Source organism: Oncorhynchus clarkii, chromosome 27 (genome assembly GCF_045791955.1).
Source record: "Oncorhynchus clarkii lewisi isolate Uvic-CL-2024 chromosome 27, UVic_Ocla_1.0, whole genome shotgun sequence".
Lineage (NCBI taxonomy): Eukaryota > Metazoa > Chordata > Actinopteri > Salmoniformes > Salmonidae > Oncorhynchus > Oncorhynchus clarkii.
The window spans coordinates 5452469-5469445 of NC_092173.1; the positions used below are offsets into that span (position 1 = coordinate 5452469).

The following is a 16977-nucleotide window of genomic DNA, read 5'->3' on the forward strand; positions in this document are numbered from 1 at the left end:
GCTCTCTGCAGGTCATTCACTAGGTCCCCCCGTGTGGTTCTGGGATTTTTTCTTGTGATCATTTTGACCTCACGGGGTGAGATCTTGCGTGGAGCCCCAGATCGAGGGAGATTATCAGTGATCTTGTATGTCTTCCATTTCCTAATAATTGCTCCCACAGTTGATTTCTTCAAAGCAAGCTGCTTACCTATTGCAGATTCAGTCTTCCCAGCCTGGTTCAGGTCTACAATTTAGTTTCTGGTCCTTTTCATGTTTACCTGTTTGCAGGGCTGGTTAACTCTTGAGGACTCGCTTGTCTCGACAAAGTTTGGTAAATCCACCTTTTAGTTTTAACGCACCACAGTTATGCAATACCTTACAAAACAAAGTACACCCGATTCCCTTGTGCCGATAGGGCAGTTTAAAACTCTGTTGTAAATGAGTTCACTGAAGTGTGCAATTGTTTCAATTCACTATTATAACTTGTTGTATTATCCTGATGTAATGTATTCATAGCTGACTAGTTTGTATCTTCTGTGTTGATGGAATGTTTGTTCTCAGGGCAACATTGCAAATGAGATGCTGGTCTCAATTGGGCTCCCCAGAATAAATTAAAGTCAATTAAAAAAAAAATTAAAACATGGTCGTTACCGAGATGGGTACTACCAACGCATCAGCGCCATTCATGTACAGAGTTAATAGGAGGAGATTACTGGGCTATATAACCAGTGATGGGAAAAGTACCCATACTTGAGTAAAAGTAAAGATACCTTAATAGAAAATGACTCAAGTAAAAGTGAAAGTCACCCAGTAAAATACTACTTGACTAAAAGTCGAAAAGTATTTTGGTTTTAAATATACTTAAGTATCAAAATTAAATGTAATTGCTAAAATATACTAAACTATCAAAAGTAAAAGTACAAATAATTTCAAATTCCTTATATTAAGCAAACCAGATGATACCATTTTCTTGTTTTTTTATTTATGGAAAGCATGGGGCACACTTCAACACTCAGGCATCATTTACAAACGAAGCATGTGTATTTAGTGAGTCCGCCAGATCAGAGGCAGTAGGGATGACTAGGGATGTTCTCTTGTTAAGAGTGTGAATTGGACCATTTTCCTGTCCTGCTAAGCAATCAAAATGTAACGAGTACTTTTGGGTGTCAGTGAAAATGTATGGAGTAAAAAGTACGTTATTATCTTTAGCAATGTAGTGAAGGAAAAGTTGTCCAAAATATGAATAGTACAGTACAGATACCCCCCCAAAACAACTTAAGTAGTAGTTTAAAGTATTTTAACTTAACCCTTGTGTTGTCTTAAGGGTAAAAAATGACCACTCTGTTTAACAGCAGAGAAAACCCCCTAAATGATATTTATTCAACTTGAAATGTTATGACTTTTCCAAGAGTGACCCTAATATTAGAAAAAGTGAAACATCGCCTTTGCTCATATTTCCATTAAATTTGTACACCACCGGGTACAAAGATCGTCTTAGGGTCATTTTTGACCCGGCAGTTATAAAATAATTTACCACAGAGACGCACGCGCGCGCGCGCGCACACACACACACACACACTACTGATTGAACTGACAAAACTAAAACAAGAAACACATGACTCAAGTTCACAGACAAAATTAAAACAATGTCAGACAAAATAAACAACATTTCAGACAAAATAAACAATTATTGAAAGCATTGTTTACTAATGGGGAATGCAGTCAGAGGCTATAAAGGTGCTGCAGATGACAGTCCCAGTTCTCTCTTTGGTGAAGCTATGAGTACATGTTTCAGTGTCCAACAGGTCGTAGATCAGATTTTTTCAGATGTCCAGGAGGAACAAGAGAACAAAGATTTAGAATAGGATGAGGTATCTGAAGAAGATGGGGAAGAATACAACCCAGAGCACGATGCATCATCTTCAGATGAAGAAGAAATCCCCCAAGCTGAAAGAGAGACATTTTTGTCAAAGAACAGCAAAGTAACATGGTCCTTGTCACCATATGACAACCAGGGAAGGATGGCAGCACACAATGTCATAAGGATGAACCCCGGGCCCACAAGACATGCAGTTGACCTTGCCCAGGACATCGCCTCAACATTCTACATGTTCATCACACGAGCCATTGAAAAGATTATCCTGGAGATGACAAATTTGGAGGGTTTCCGTAAATATGGAACTGTAAAAGGATGGATGAGATTGACCTGCATGCCTACATAGGGCTGTTAATCTTAGCGAGTGTGTATAGGTCCCGAGGTGAGGCTACATGTCGTCTCTGGGATGCAGAGAGTGAAAGGGTGATTTTCCGTGCCACGATGCCACTGAAAGTATTTCACACTTTCTCAAGAATGCTACGATTTGAAGACCTGCAAGATCTGTGAGAGACAAACTGGCTACCGTAAGAGAGGTCTGGGAGAAGTGGGTGGAGCGTCTGCCATACCTCTACAACCCTGGGCCTGAAGTAACGGTGGATGAGCAACTGGTTCCATTCAGAGGTACATTACAGATGAAAATAAAAATTTAAGTGATTTTCACAGTTCATTTTATTATGTATTTCTGTAATATCATTGATTTATGTGATTGTTCTCTGTGACACTGATACTAATTACTGATAGTAATCTCTTTTGCCAAAAGGTCGCTGTCCTTTCCGGCAGTATATGCCCAGCAAGCCAGCAAAGTATGGCATCAAGATATGGATGGCCCTGTGATGCACAATCCAGCTACTCTTGGAAGATGCAAGTCTACACAGGGAAGCCGACTAGTGGAGACCCGGAGAAGAACCAGGGGATGCGGGTTGATGGGCTGAGGGGGCACAATGTCACGTGACAATTTCTTCACCTCTTAACTCAGCCAGCAGCTCCTGAAGAGGAAGATCACCATGGTGGGCACAATTATTTACCACAGAGACGCGCGCGAGCGCACACACACACTGCACTCCTCGCAACAAGGGGGAGAAACACACGACTAAAAGTTTGCCTTCACCACCACTCAATGTCTTACCTAAACAACAGAGTAACAAGAATGTGCTCCTCCTGAGCACACTGCACAAAACGGCTGAGATCAGTGCTCGTGAGGACAGGAAGCCAGCCATCATCCTGGACTACAACCACAACAAAGGAGGTGTGGACAACCTGGACAACGTGTTTGGAACTTACAGCTGCAGGACGATGACAGCCCGCTGGCTCCTGGTCATCTTCCATAACATCACTGATGTGTCCTCATACAATGCCTTCATGATATGGAACAAGATCAACCCTACCTGGATGCCCGATAAGCGGAACATGAGGATGTTCCTGGAGCAGCTGGGAAAGGTACTTGTAACCCCACACATTCAAAGAAGGGAGCGCCTCCCCCGTACAGCAGCCTCTGCAGCGCTTGTGAAAGCTGTTCAGGGGGCTGAATCTTTTCCTGATCCACCTGAGTCTGCAGCTGGAGCAGCAAGAGGAGGAAACTGTAAAACAAATACAATGTGCTGCACATGTGAGAAATACATCTCCAAAGTCCATGTATACACACTTGCATACTGTCCTACATGTGCTAATTAGAGTTGATTGATTTATGTTCTTCACGTATTTGTTTTCTATCTATCTATTATCTTATTTTATTCTTATTTATTGCTGTTGTTTATACACCTTGTGGGTGGGGGGCAATGGTTAAAAAAATGGGAGAAGACTAGTATTTTGTAGTTGAATTCCTCATTGTACAGTATATAATAATGTATCACGATGTTGCCAAAAAGGTTCAAGACTGTTATTGTTTCCCTTCAATAAAATGCATTCAAAACTTCTTTCTGCACATTTCTGCTACTTTCTTAGGCTGTACAAGTGTCTTGCTAAAAAAAAAAATGTTTACACCTATGCAGTAACTTTAGAAATAATAATAATAAACCTCTACTTTAGTAAAGAAAACAATTATGACAGGTGTGTTAGATTTGGGGTTTAGTTCATGATCTCCCTTTCTTGAACATCACGGTCCTCCCTCCTTCCCATCTGTCTGCCCAGGTCACTACCATAGTGCTAGCTGTGGCTCTAAGGTGTACAATCCAGACATCAAAACCTGCTGTTGCGGGAAGGTGTCCAATAAGGTGCTTGGAGTAAACCTGGTGAGTCCAGTAGACCTAAGGCCTACAGCTAAAGCCTAGTTCACTGATCCTCCTCCACTACATTAGGTTCAGTTCTCCTCATGTCAGTCAAAGTCAAGTAAAACAGCTTAATCATCCATCTACCTGTTGAGTTGTTGTTGGTCGAGGCATAAAGACAATGCAGGTAAAGTATCTGTCTAAAATGGCCGAAATATCTAAAAGTGGCAATGTAAGACAAGGCTGACACTATAAGTTTTCAACAGACCGATTTAAGTCCACTCAGAATGTTTAGACAGGGCCCCATTGGGAAGTGGGTGTCCCATACTCATTGCCAATGTTCTAGAGTGCTGTCTATCAAGGAGAAACTCTGCCCCGTGATTTACCAGTAACAATAACTATTTGTGGTGTTTGCTTTACTTGGGCTCTATGCGGTACCATGTCAGTTCTGACAGCACATTTAGTACTGTAAGCCCCACCCTGCAACCAGTTGAGAGTAGAGCAGCTCCTCTTTTGTGTGAGAGTGTGTCAGACGACGGATAACTAGAGGTCTCTTTTCTAACGCTGTTGGTAGAGGATGAGTGCACAGGTCCCCTGGTAAGAAAGTTAGACTCTCTTTTATAGCATGTGAACTTTTGTGATTGTGTTTGAGTTTTGGGTATGTGCATGCCACGGTGTGTCTGCATGTCTGTTATTCATGTTGTGTGTGTGTGTTGTTACCCTGCTGACTGGTGTGTCTCTCTCCCAGTGCTGCGGTACAACTCCGTATGGTGTAGAGGACCGAGGGGTGCTGTGCTGTAACCAGACCTTGCACCATGTGGTGGAGGATGGGTACCAGTGCTCCCCAGGTGGCCACTTGTATCTGCCATCCCGTGAGATGGTGTGTGGCACACGAGTTCATCTGAACGATCCAGACAAACACTGCTGTGGGGAGGAGACATACTACCCTTGGAATGAAATCTGCTGCAACGGACGCAAGTGAGTTGCACTGAAGTGTGGAAACTGTAGATAGTTGAACCTAGTCAGGTAGTTTATCCCAAAGATGTGGGGTTATCACTGTCTGCAAGCACAGTTCAGAGTGCCTAAGGGCTAATAATTAGATCACTTCATCTTCAGCAGAATGTATCCAGCCTCCCTGTCTAAGTGTTTTTATTTATATTTAACTAGGTAAGTCAGTTAAGAACAAATACTTATTTGCAATGATGGCCTACCCTGGCCAAACCTGGAAGACGCTGGGCCAATTGTGCGCCGCCCTATGGGACTCCCAATCACGGCCGGATGTGATTCAGCCTGGAATCGAATCGGGGTCTGTAGTGACGCTTCTAGCACTGAGATGCAGTGCCTTAGACCGCTGCGCCACTCGGGAGCCCAAATTATTGATGCAATGTCTTGAAAGTGTGTACGTGCGTGCTTGTACTATAACTAACTGTGTAAAATATTTTCCCACCCACTGTCTGAGACTGGGTGTGCATCTTTGTATGTTTATGTCTGAGAGACATTGATGGATGCAGTTCTGATAAAATAACATACCCACATTCCCAGTCCCACTACCTCAGATGTTGGAGAATTCTTAATGGAATGCACCATGTCTTCCAAACTACTGCCTCCCAGACATATTTCAACAGGGTGTCAACCGCAGAAGCCACAGGTCTAAGGGTATCCTCCCTTTCTTTCCTTCACTTCACTTTTTCCAGTCAGTGGTATTCAGACAGTTAGACAGCCAGACTGGAGAGGTGGTATGTCTGCTTTTGGGTTTCCAGGAAAGGGGTCACACAGTAGGTAGTGGTTTTTGTCTAACTCGTCCTGTTGTTTGGCTTGTGCTTGTGGGTCACGACCTGTAGCGCGGTTCCCGTGAAGTTGCATGGCAGTCTGAATTTATACAGATGCCATTACTCAATACTTTGGCCATGAATCAAGAGAGTCTGTGAGTGCAGTTGTGAGTAACGCACTTTTGACTCTGTGGCTGAATCCGGTGGCGGTAGGTGCCGTTTACTATTAGAGGGGATGATTTTTTTTATTTTTATGAGCATGGCCTTATTTCCGGTGCTGTAAAGAACTTAAGTAATACTTTCAAGTACTACTTAAGTAGTTTTTTTGAGTATCTTTACTTTACTATTTATATTTTTGACAACTTAGACTTTTACTTCACTACATTCCTAAAGAAAATTATGTACTTTTTACTCCATTCATTTTCCCTGACACCCAAAAGCATTTGATACATTTTGAATGCTTAGCAGGACAGGAAAATGTTGGAAGGTTGGAAGGTATACCAAAAGGATAAAGTAAACCTCTGAAGCAGGTTTTCATCAATGATCTCTCTGTCCTTTGCTCCGTTCATCTTTCCCTCGATCCTGACTAGTCTCCCAGCCCCTGCCTCTGAAAAACATCCCCACAGCATGATGCTGCCGCCACCATGCTTCACCGTAGGGATGGTGCCAGGTTTCCACCAGACGTGGTGCTTGGCATTCAGGTCAAAGAGTTCTTAGTTTCATCAGACCAGAGGATCTTGTTTCTCATGGTCAGAGTCCTTTAGGTGCCTTTTGGCAAACTCCAAGCAGGCTTTCATATGCTTTTTACTGAGGAGTGTCTTCCGTCTGGCCACTCTAGCATAAAAGCCTGATTGGTGGAGTGCTGCATAGATGGTTGTCCTTCAGGAAGGTTTTCCCATCTCCACAGAGGAACTCTGGAGGTCTGTCAGAGCGAACATGAGGTTCTTGGTCACCTTGCTGACCAAGGACCTACTCCTCTGATTGCACAGTTTGGCCTGGCGGCCAGCTCTAGGAAGAGTCTTGGGGGTTCTAATCTTCTTCCATTTAAGAAGGATGGAGGCCACTGTGTTCTTGAGGACCTTCAATGCTGCAGACATTTTTTGGTACCCTTCCCCAGATCTGTGCGTTGACTCAATTCTGTCTCGGAGCTCTCCGTACAATTCCTTCGATGTCATGGCTTGGTTTTTGCTCTGTTATGCACTGTCAACTGCGGGACCTTATATAGACAGGAGTGTGCCTCTCCAAATCATGTCCAATCAATTGAATTTAGCACAGGTGGACTCCAATCAAGTTGTAGAAACATCTCAAGGATGATCAATGGAAACTGGATGCACCTGAGCTTAATTTCGAGTCTCATAGCAAAGGGTCTGAATACTTATGTAAATAAGGTATTTCTGTTTTTGATTTTGTATACATTTGCAAACATTTCTAAAAATGTATTTTTGCTTTGTCATTATGAGGATGTTTTTTTATATACAATTTAGAATAAGGCTTTTAATAACATAATGTGGAAAAAGGAAAGGGGTCTGGTCACTTTCCGAATGCATTGTAAATGATTGAAAGCACAGTAATAACACATGTAGATGACAACTAATCAAAAAATCGGACATGTGGTGGGCCGGGCGCAGTGCACGCTGACACAGTCGCCAGGTGTACGGTGTTTCCTCCGACCCATTGCTGCGGCCGGCTTCCGGGTTAAGTGGGCATTGTGTCAAGAAGCAGTGTGGCTTCATTGGGTTGTGTTTTCGGAGGACGCACGGCTCTCGACCTTCGCCTCTCCTGAGTCCTTACGGGAGTTGCAGCGATGAGATAAGACTGTAACTACCAATTGGATACCATGAAATTGGGAAGAAAAAAGGGTAAAAATAAAAAGAATTAAAAAAAAAAATAGAATGGATCAAATCCATAACATTTTTAATGATCAGTACATATGGTGATCACCCAACAGGACAGCACAATAGCATTAAAGGCACCAAATTATGAGAAATTATGTTCTCTTGGTTTTGGGAAGTAAAGTATTTTTTCTCTTCAAAGACACCACAGGTTGAGAAATGTTTCCTGCTGCGGAGGGAAGGCCTACGACCCCAGCAGTGGACAGATGAAGTGCTGTGCAGGGACTCTGTACGACCTGCAGTTTCAGGACAGACTCTCAGAGGAAGCCCAGTGCTGTGGGAGTGTCCTGATGGAGGCCGGCTCCACCCAGACCTGCTGCTCTGCCCCAGGGCTAGTCGTGCTCTACCCTACCCAGCCAGGCTTCACCTGCTGTGGGCACCGCTACCCCAATGCCTCTCTGTGGTCTTGCTGCGCCGGGGTCCTGCACCCAAGGCCTGAACCACACAACACCACCAAGAACGTGATTCCAGGTCAGTGGGAACAGGATACAATCGATCTGTGATTTATGCCACAGCTTGAGTTGCGTCTGTTTATCTCTGAAAGGTCTCTGAAAGACCAACCTACAAGTCAGACAAGTTATATGATTATTGAATTCTATATCTAGTTCATATAAGATAAAGGAGATGTCTTCTGATGTGCCTGGAGTCTCTCTGTCCATTTGATTAGACTGTTGTTCATTATCCTCAGGACCCAGACTTCTACCACTGGGGGATCTGAAGACTGAAGTCCTGTGTCACAGCAGAGGTAAGGCCTCCAGTTTGAAGCACAAGATGACAGGAAACATTACTCCCTACTTTGATCTTTAGTAAGAACAGTGGGAAGCACTAGAATCTTCTTTGACTCTTGGAAGTACAGTGGTTTCACAACGCTTATCTAAAGTGTGTGTGTGTGTGTGTGTGTGTGTGTGTGTGTGTGTGTCCAGTTCTGCTGGGGACAGTGGAGAGTGTGTCTGTGAAGATGAATGAGCGGTCCATCGTGATGGTGAACGCCATGGACATGCAGGCCTCGCGTGGCCATGTCAGCGCCGTGCCTTTCCCTCACTACGTCACATTACCCGACCACTGCAGCTCCCCTGAACTGGTGCCGGGCAACACTTACATCTGGGTGAAAAATAATTTCTCAGACACCATAAGTTTCATCTCTGATCTCAGCGATGATTCCTTCCCTCTTCATTCCATCCTTACCATGTGCTGAACCTTTTTCTTTCCCAGAGTAAAGCTCCACATAATGTTTTAAAGCTTTATAGTGTTTGTTTGCAAGTGTTTGTTAACAATCAACGGTGTAATAAAAAGCTCATCTTGGGTTCAGATGGGGTTCGACAAGTAGACAAGCCATGTGTGTGAAGTGAATATCACATTGTGCAGGAAAAAAAGCCTATTTTAACCAAGCATTTGTGTGTAGGTGTATGACTTCACCATGCATCAATTCAGGTGGTTTTGTGGTGGGGGGGGGGGTGGTTGCCTTTATCCCATCATCATACACGTACCACATTTACCACATTATCTGACACTTGATCACAGGATCACATTTTTGTTTGATTATTTCACTGCCATACTGTGTTTGATCTTGTCTAGCCAACTTGTCTCAAGAGGACCACAGTGGAAATACGTCCCAGACTTTATTGTATGTTATTATGAATTTTATCTTGCTGCTTTTTGTTCTGTTGCTCTGCGTGTGCTGAAACGTTGATTAATGTGCACTGTCCCTGTAAAAAAAAAAAAATCATAATAAACTTAATGTGCATGCATGACTTTTAAGTTTTATGTGTGCTTGTCTTTTTAAATGGTCGAATTAATGAACTAAACTAAAGAATGTTGTTTAAGATTAAAGGATCAACGGGAATTGGAAGGTTGTTACATGCTCGCCCACTCCTACAACTTGCCTCTGAGACTTGAATGAAGCAATGCATAAACATCCTAGGGCACTGAGTCTTTGGCTGCGTTTATGAGCAAAGTCAAATTATGAATAAAATATTGTAAAACTGATATATACTGAAGAAAAATATAAACGCAACATGTAAAGTGTTGGTCCCATGCTTTATGAGCTGAAATAAAAGATCCCAGAAATGTTTTCATATGCACAAAAAGCTTATTTCTCTCTAATGTTGTCCACAACTTTTGTTTACATCTCCTGTTGATAATAATTTCTCCTTTGCCAAGATAATCCATCCACCTGACATGTGTGGCACATCAAGAAGTTGATTACACAGTATGATTGTTACACAGGTGCACCTTGTGCTGGTGACAATAAAAGGACACTCTAAAATGTGTAGTTTTGTCACACAACACAATGCCACAGATGTCTCAACTTTTGAGGGAGTGCGCAATTGGCATGGTGACTGCAGGAATGTCCATCAGAGATGTTGCCAGATAATTTAATGTTCATTTCTCTACCATAAGCTGCCTCCAGCGTTGTTTTAGAGAATTTGGCAGTACGTCCAACCGGCCTGACAACCGCAAACCATGTGTATGGCGTCGTTTGGGCGAACGGTTTGCTGATGTCAACGTGGTGAACAGAGTGCCCCATGGTGACGGTGAGGTTATGGAATGGGCAGTCACAAGCTACGGACAACAAACAAAATTGCATTTTATCAACGGTAATTTGAATTCACAGAGATACCGTGACGAGATCCTGAGGCCCATTGTCGTGCCATTCATCCGCTGCCATCACCTCATGTTTCAGCATGATAATGCACGGCCCTGTCGCAAGGATCTGTACACAATTCCTGGAAGCTGAAAATGTCTCAGTTATTCCATGGCCTGCATACTCACCAGACATGTCACCCATTGAGCTTGTTTGGGATGCTCTGGATCAATGTGTACTACAGCATGTTCCAGTTCAAGCCAATATCCAGCAACTTCACACAACCACTGAAGAGGAGTGGGACAACGTTCCACAGGTCACAATCAACAGCCTGATCAACTCTATATGAAGGAAATGTGTAGTGCTGCATGATGCAAATTGTGGTCACGCCAGATACTGACTGGTTTTCTGATCCACCCCTACTTTTTTTAAAGGTATCTTTGACAAACAGGTGTATATCTTTATCCCCAGTCATATGAAATCCATAGATTAGGGCATGATTACTTTATTTCAATTGATTGGTTTCCTTATATGAATGGCAACTCAGTAAATCTTTGAAATCGTTGCATGTTGCATTTCTGTTTTTGTTCAGTATACTCTATATACATTTTACTTACAGGTGGTCTCAGGAATCAAACCTGCTGTCTTGGCATAGCAAGCACCATGCTCTACCAATTTAGCTACAAAGGACCACTCTTGGTAAAAATGAAAGCGAATGCTCATTACGGAGTTGATAACCATCAGATGACGTAATCGAAAGAAGATTACGTTGCCTGAACAAGCACCCTTTTTTAGCCAAGAGCCAGGCTTTTCCTCAGGGTACTCCTTCACACACAGAGGTCAAAAAGGCATCTGTGTTTTTGAGCCTTTTGTCTGAAATCTGTATGGTTTTTTTTTTACATTTATTTTTTACAAAGCACACTTGTCAGAGAGGACAGAGGAACATCAATCAACAGGTTGTACTGCTGACAACGTCTGAACATAAGGGCAATAATGTGCTGCACTTTCAGAAACACTCTGTAGTACAATGGACATGTTTACCATCCTATTTACATACCACATAAATGGACTGAAATTCACAACCTAAAAGGATAAACATTCATATCAAGAATATTAATTTATCGGACTTACATAGAGACATACTGTGTCCTGACAATACTTGCTTTGTGTGTTTGGTATGCTATGTGACACTACATCACTATTGTTTGACCTCTTAAGGATCTGACCATTTTTTAATATTTTTTTTGTCTAAAATGACATACACAAATCTAACTGCCTGTAGCTCAGGACCTGAATCAAGGATATGCATATTCTTGATACCATTTGAAAGGAAACACTGACATTTATGGAAATGTGAAACTAATGTAAGAGAATATAACACATTAGATCTGGTAAAAGATAATACAAAGAAAAAAAACTTTTTTTTTGTTGTTCCATTATGTTAAAAATGCAAGAGAAAGGCCAATATATGACTTAGGAATCTAGGCGCAATTTAGATTTGGGCCACTTGATGTCAGCAGTGTATGTGCAAAGTTTTAGACTGATCCAAAGGACCATTGCATTTCTGTTCAAACTGTATCAAGACTGCCCAAATGTGCCTAATTGGTTTATTAATACATTTTCAAGTTCATAACTGCGCACTCTCAAACAATAGCATGGTATTCTTTCACTTTAATAGCTACTGTAAATTGGACAGTGCTGTCACGTTCGTTGTAACGATGAGACCAAGGCGCAGCGTGATGTGAATACATTCTTCTTTAATAAAAGGAAGAACACTAAACAAACTATACAAAACAATAAAACAACCATGAAGCTATAAACTACTCGTGCTGACATGCAACTATACATAGACAATAACCCACGAAATACCCAAGGAATATGGCTCCCTAAATATGGTTCCCAATCAGAGACAACGATAAACAGCTGCCTCTGATTGAGAACCAATCTAGGCAACCATAGACATAAAAACCCCAGATATACAAAAAATACAAAAAACTAAACACACCACCCTTGTCACACCCTGACCTAACCAAATAAATAACGAAATCAAAGATAACTAAGGTCAGGGCGTGACAAGTACAGTTAGATTAACAAGATTTGAAGCTTTCTGCCAACATCAGATATGTCTATGTCCTGGGAAATGTTATTGTTACTTACAACCTCATGCAAATCAACCGTCCCGCAGGGAACACACAATCCTGTAGAGGTTGAACCTTGCTGCTCCTTTCTCCTACTTGAGATAAAGAGAGAGCTGATCTTTGGATAAGGCTTTAACAACTGTTTAAATCAAGGTGTCATTCCTTCCAGCAGTATTTAAATACAGGCTGACTATTGTACATGGCTGGGAGGGAGGCCACAGCCATGCTGGCATCTGCATGATAACATAACTGCTGTATGAAAGACAAAGTAGATTTGGTTCAATTCAACATAAACAAACATCAATCAAAGCTGTCCAGTTCCATTCATGGGAGGATGCAGTTACAGGGCAAACAATTGTATACACTACAAAGACTATCTAGTGTTTTAATGATAATATATACTGAAATATAATGGAAGGAACTGATGTGATGGTGTCTCAAGGGGGTTTGTTCAAAAACGCATCCTTCCCTCCTCTCTTCCGTAAGGTAATCCCTGATCTTTAGGTGATTGGAGAAAGCAATAGAATATACCCCCGGTTAATGAATCCTCCGCCTCCTAAACTTAAATCAAAATAACCTGTTGACACAGGCACCAAAAAATTGCTCAGAACTGTCGGAATTCTGAAGTGGTCCAAAAATAGTACATGTACTAGGTACTATAACGATCAAAGAAATAGAATGGAAAACAACTTGCGGCAGAAACAATTTAGGGGAAAACTTGGCAAGAAATGAGAGGAAAGTGAGCAAGAAATTGAATCTTTCCTTCCAGGCTCTTGTCATGGGAGATCGTCCGACTCCTTGGATACCTTCCCAGTTAGCCACATCACTCTCAAGTGTACCACACAGCATCTTACTGTATGATGTAGGCACTAGCAAGCTCTGACAGGAAGAGTCTCAAAGAAAGCCAAACGTGACACTATACTAAAACAGTTCTAACACACTGACCATGTCAGAAAGATCACTACAGCTGAGGAGATCTATGCTCTCTATGACCTACACAGAGAAAATCAAATGTTTGGAGGACCACATCTTTCATTTCATACAAACGGTTTAAAACAGAACAGCCCACATGTCAAATGTAATTTCATGCTATTTTAGAGACTTATTCAAATATTATATCCTCCTTTCTAGAGCCACTACAAATTAGAGTGGGCTGTACCACTACTAGAGCCAATATCCTTTGAATAAACTCAAATAAAATACTAATTTGAGCTGGAGAGTGTTATAAACAGGCAATGAAAGGTGATTATGGAGGCAAAGATCACCTGTGTTAATAAAGAAGTAAGTTCACAGACAGCAGCCTGGAGAGTCCGGGAGTAAACATACACACCTCAGATGCTGTCAAAGACTCTGTCTACTTACTCTACTTGCAAGGTGTGTGTCAAAGCATCTATTAGGAGTATAATAACAGTATAACAGAGACTCCATTTGGATGAATGATCTCCAAATGATCTGATAAAAGGAGGCATTGCTTCAGCATAGCTTTGGAATGACTATCCAGAAGAATGAGGTGGGGTTGACTTGCTGACCGAGAGAAACAACACAAGCTGTGGATGCAGTGAATACTGAATATACACGGAGTGTAAAAAAAAAAGAAGTAGAAACACGTTCTCTTATTTAGTTGAACCCCTTTTGCCCTCAGAACAGCCTCAATTTGTCGGGGCATAGACTACAAGTTGTCGAAAGCGTTCCACAGGGATGCTGGCCCATGTTGACTCCAATGCTTCCCACAGTTGTGTCAAGTTGGCTGGATGTCCATTGGGTGGTGGACCATTCTTGATACACACAGGAAACTGTTTGTATTTCTTTATTTAATAATTATTTGTTCCATATTTACATTACATTTCACAACACATTAAGTGTGTGCCCTCAGGCCACTACTCTACTACCACATACTATCTACAACACAAAATCTGTGTGTATAGTGCGTATGTTATATGTGTATGCGTGTGTCTGTGCCTGTGTGTGTGTCTGTCTAACAGACCACTGTAAATCTTTTGTCTTGCCCATTCAGCCTCTGAATGGCACACATACACAATCCATATCCCAATTGTCTCAAGGGTTGAAAATCATTATTTAACCTGTCTCCTCCCCTTCATCTACACTGATTGACGTGAGTGTGCTGAGGATTATTTTTGTCCGCTCATACAAAATGTATTATTATTATTTTGTATTACTATTATTTATTTATTTTGATTTACCAGAGGGTGCTGCAGCGCACTCAACACCCCTACTTCCCGCTGCTATGCAAGGGGCTGGATCTGGATGGACCATGGAGTCATCACCAGTAATAGGTTTGCATTGACATTTGTCAAACGGTGTTGTCATGTCTACTGTAATGGCTACAGGGTCTCTTCTGTGGGGTATGTGCATGACATAACAGCTATAGATATGGGAAAACCCCAATAGGTAATAATAAAGTTAACAATTAATTTACAGTAGAAACAACAAATAAATATGAAAGGAGAGATACTATTTAGAAACCTTAGTTGCAGAAGTGCAATAATAATTTTACAGCCACACTCTACCACTATTATTGCACTGTCCACTGTATCACCACAGAAACAGTGGGAGCGGTTGACACAATCGCCAACTCCCTCACAAACTCCCTCTTTCCGCCACTCTCTCTGTTTCCCTCTCGGACAGGTTTTGGAGTGCTGACCCCATCCACCACAGAGGGCAAAGTCCTCCTGGTAATCTACGGCCTGCTGGGCTGCTCTGCCATCCTCTTCTTCAACCTCTTCCTGGAGAGGGTCATCACCATGTTGGGCATCCTCGTGCGATAGTGCCACCGGAGGAGAACACACAACAGCAGGCAACGGGACAACAGCAACCAACCCAAGGGTGGAGGAGAGGAAAGAGACATGGAGGGTGGAAAAGATGGGTGGAGGCCCTCTGTGTATTCTGTCACTCTCATACTTGTTGATGCTACCCTGGTGTGTGGCGTGTGATGCTTCCACGCTTTACTCTGCCATGGAGGGCTGGAGCTACATCGTGTCCCTGTAATTCTGCTTCGTGGCCTTCAGTACGGTGGGCTTCGGGGGACCTGGTAAACAGCCAGGTAGAGTCCTACGGAGGAGCCCCCAGTGGAGGGGACGAGCCCCCTGTGGGGGGGAAGCAGTTAGCCACCCACCAGGCCACCTACCAGGTCACCTACCAGGTCACCTACCAGGTCACCTACCAGGTCACCTACCAGGTGGCTAACTGCTTTCCTCGTGCTCCTGGGGTTATGCTGTACCTACAACCTCTTCAATGCTCTCTTTGTCATCATAAACAGGGCCTGAACTGGATCCTGGGTCAGCTGATCCATCTGTGTAGCTGCCTGTGCCATGGCAGACCTCTACGATGCCCACTGTTGCCCATGTTCTTTCCAAACCCGGCAGGTAGATGCTTGTGTGCTGATGCCACAGTGGAAACCCTGTGCCATAGGAACATGGGTTTGAGCACCACCAAAGACAGAGAAATGGGGAAACATGGATGCAGGCTTCCCGGAGGGGATGTCACACAAGTCGGACTACCATGACTGGTACGATATCTCCTAACTGGAGGGACACTGGCTACAAAATATCCGGCATTTACCTGAATATAGACAACACTGATAACTGAAGGTATAATCTTTCGTAATTAAGTTACTTGGAACCTTTTTTTCATATTTTTATGCTGTATCCTTAATGTACTCAATGTATCGTGGAACCAGTTTTACTCTCCCCATAAAGTGCATTAGGCCTGTGATGCTGGTTGTAGGACAGTACTTAGAGTTTAGCATGTACACTTGTTTGTGGTTTCATGATGCAGTTTGTCTCCACAAGAGGGAGCACGTTGATAAAGCCATGTGGATTTTGTATGATGGACTGCATATTCTACTGTTCCAACTTTTTTCAACTACTGTCCTGACTTTTTATTGTGTGCAAATAAATTAAGGACAGAAAAGACTAGACACTCCAGCAAATTCCCTCTGACATTTCCTCCTCCTTGCCTCTCAATAACTGGTCCAGGGTCTGTTATGTCGATGACTATGATACAGATCCACAAACAGAAAAGTGGGAGTTAGGTCTGACTAAATATTGTTACCACCTTCATATGACACACAAATGCAATTAAGAATTATTGCTATATCTCTACTTGTATGTACACAAAGGAGCAGTTATTATAGACCCATGGCATGGTTCCATTTAAATGTCATTAGTACTGAGGTGAAAAATATGATCAACGTCATACATGTTTCCATCTCATATAGACCTACATGATGTCAGACTACTATACTACTACCAGACTAGGCTACTGCAAACGGTTTACATATTGACCAATTAGTCATATCTGAAATCAGCATATTCAAAACCTATATTAGCACACAGTGAACGATTTATACAACAGCAAATTATAAAGTCATTAGTTCTGCAATGTATAGATCCAATTTGGCGCAATGCAGTTTACAACCAGCCAATTACAAAACCGGGTACTTTTCTGCCCGTTTCTCTGGACCAATAAGGATCTGCGTTACATTGACCAAGTTGAAGCTCATCTCATTGCACCAC

General features: G+C 42.4%; 1 protein-coding gene across 1 annotated transcript; it reads left to right on the forward strand.

The window, feature by feature from the left end:
* Positions 1–2714: 2714 nt before the first annotated feature.
* On the forward strand, positions 2715–9478 carry LOC139386440 (uncharacterized). The gene is made up of 7 exons (XM_071132027.1): positions 2715–2798; positions 2993–3434; positions 3983–4083; positions 4808–5037; positions 7863–8191; positions 8409–8465; positions 8644–9478. Exons 1-7 carry the CDS (start codon positions 2715–2717, stop codon positions 8913–8915), a joined length of 1515 nt encoding a protein of 504 aa, XP_070988128.1. The 3' UTR covers positions 8916–9478.
* The last annotated feature ends 7499 nt before the right edge of the window (positions 9479–16977 follow it).

Bases quoted from the DNA above. Each gene is read 5' to 3' on its own strand.
- LOC139386440 (XM_071132027.1), top strand. From the start codon at position 2,715: ATGCAAGTCTACACAGGGAAGCCGACTAGTGGAGACCCGGAGAAGAAC. The intron at 2,799-2,992 runs GTCACGTGACAA...CCTAAACAACAG, and splicing joins ATGGGCTGAGGGGGCACAAT to AGTAACAAGAATGTGCTCCT. The intron at 8,192-8,408 runs GTCAGTGGGAAC...CATTATCCTCAG, and splicing joins CACCAAGAACGTGATTCCAG to GACCCAGACTTCTACCACTG.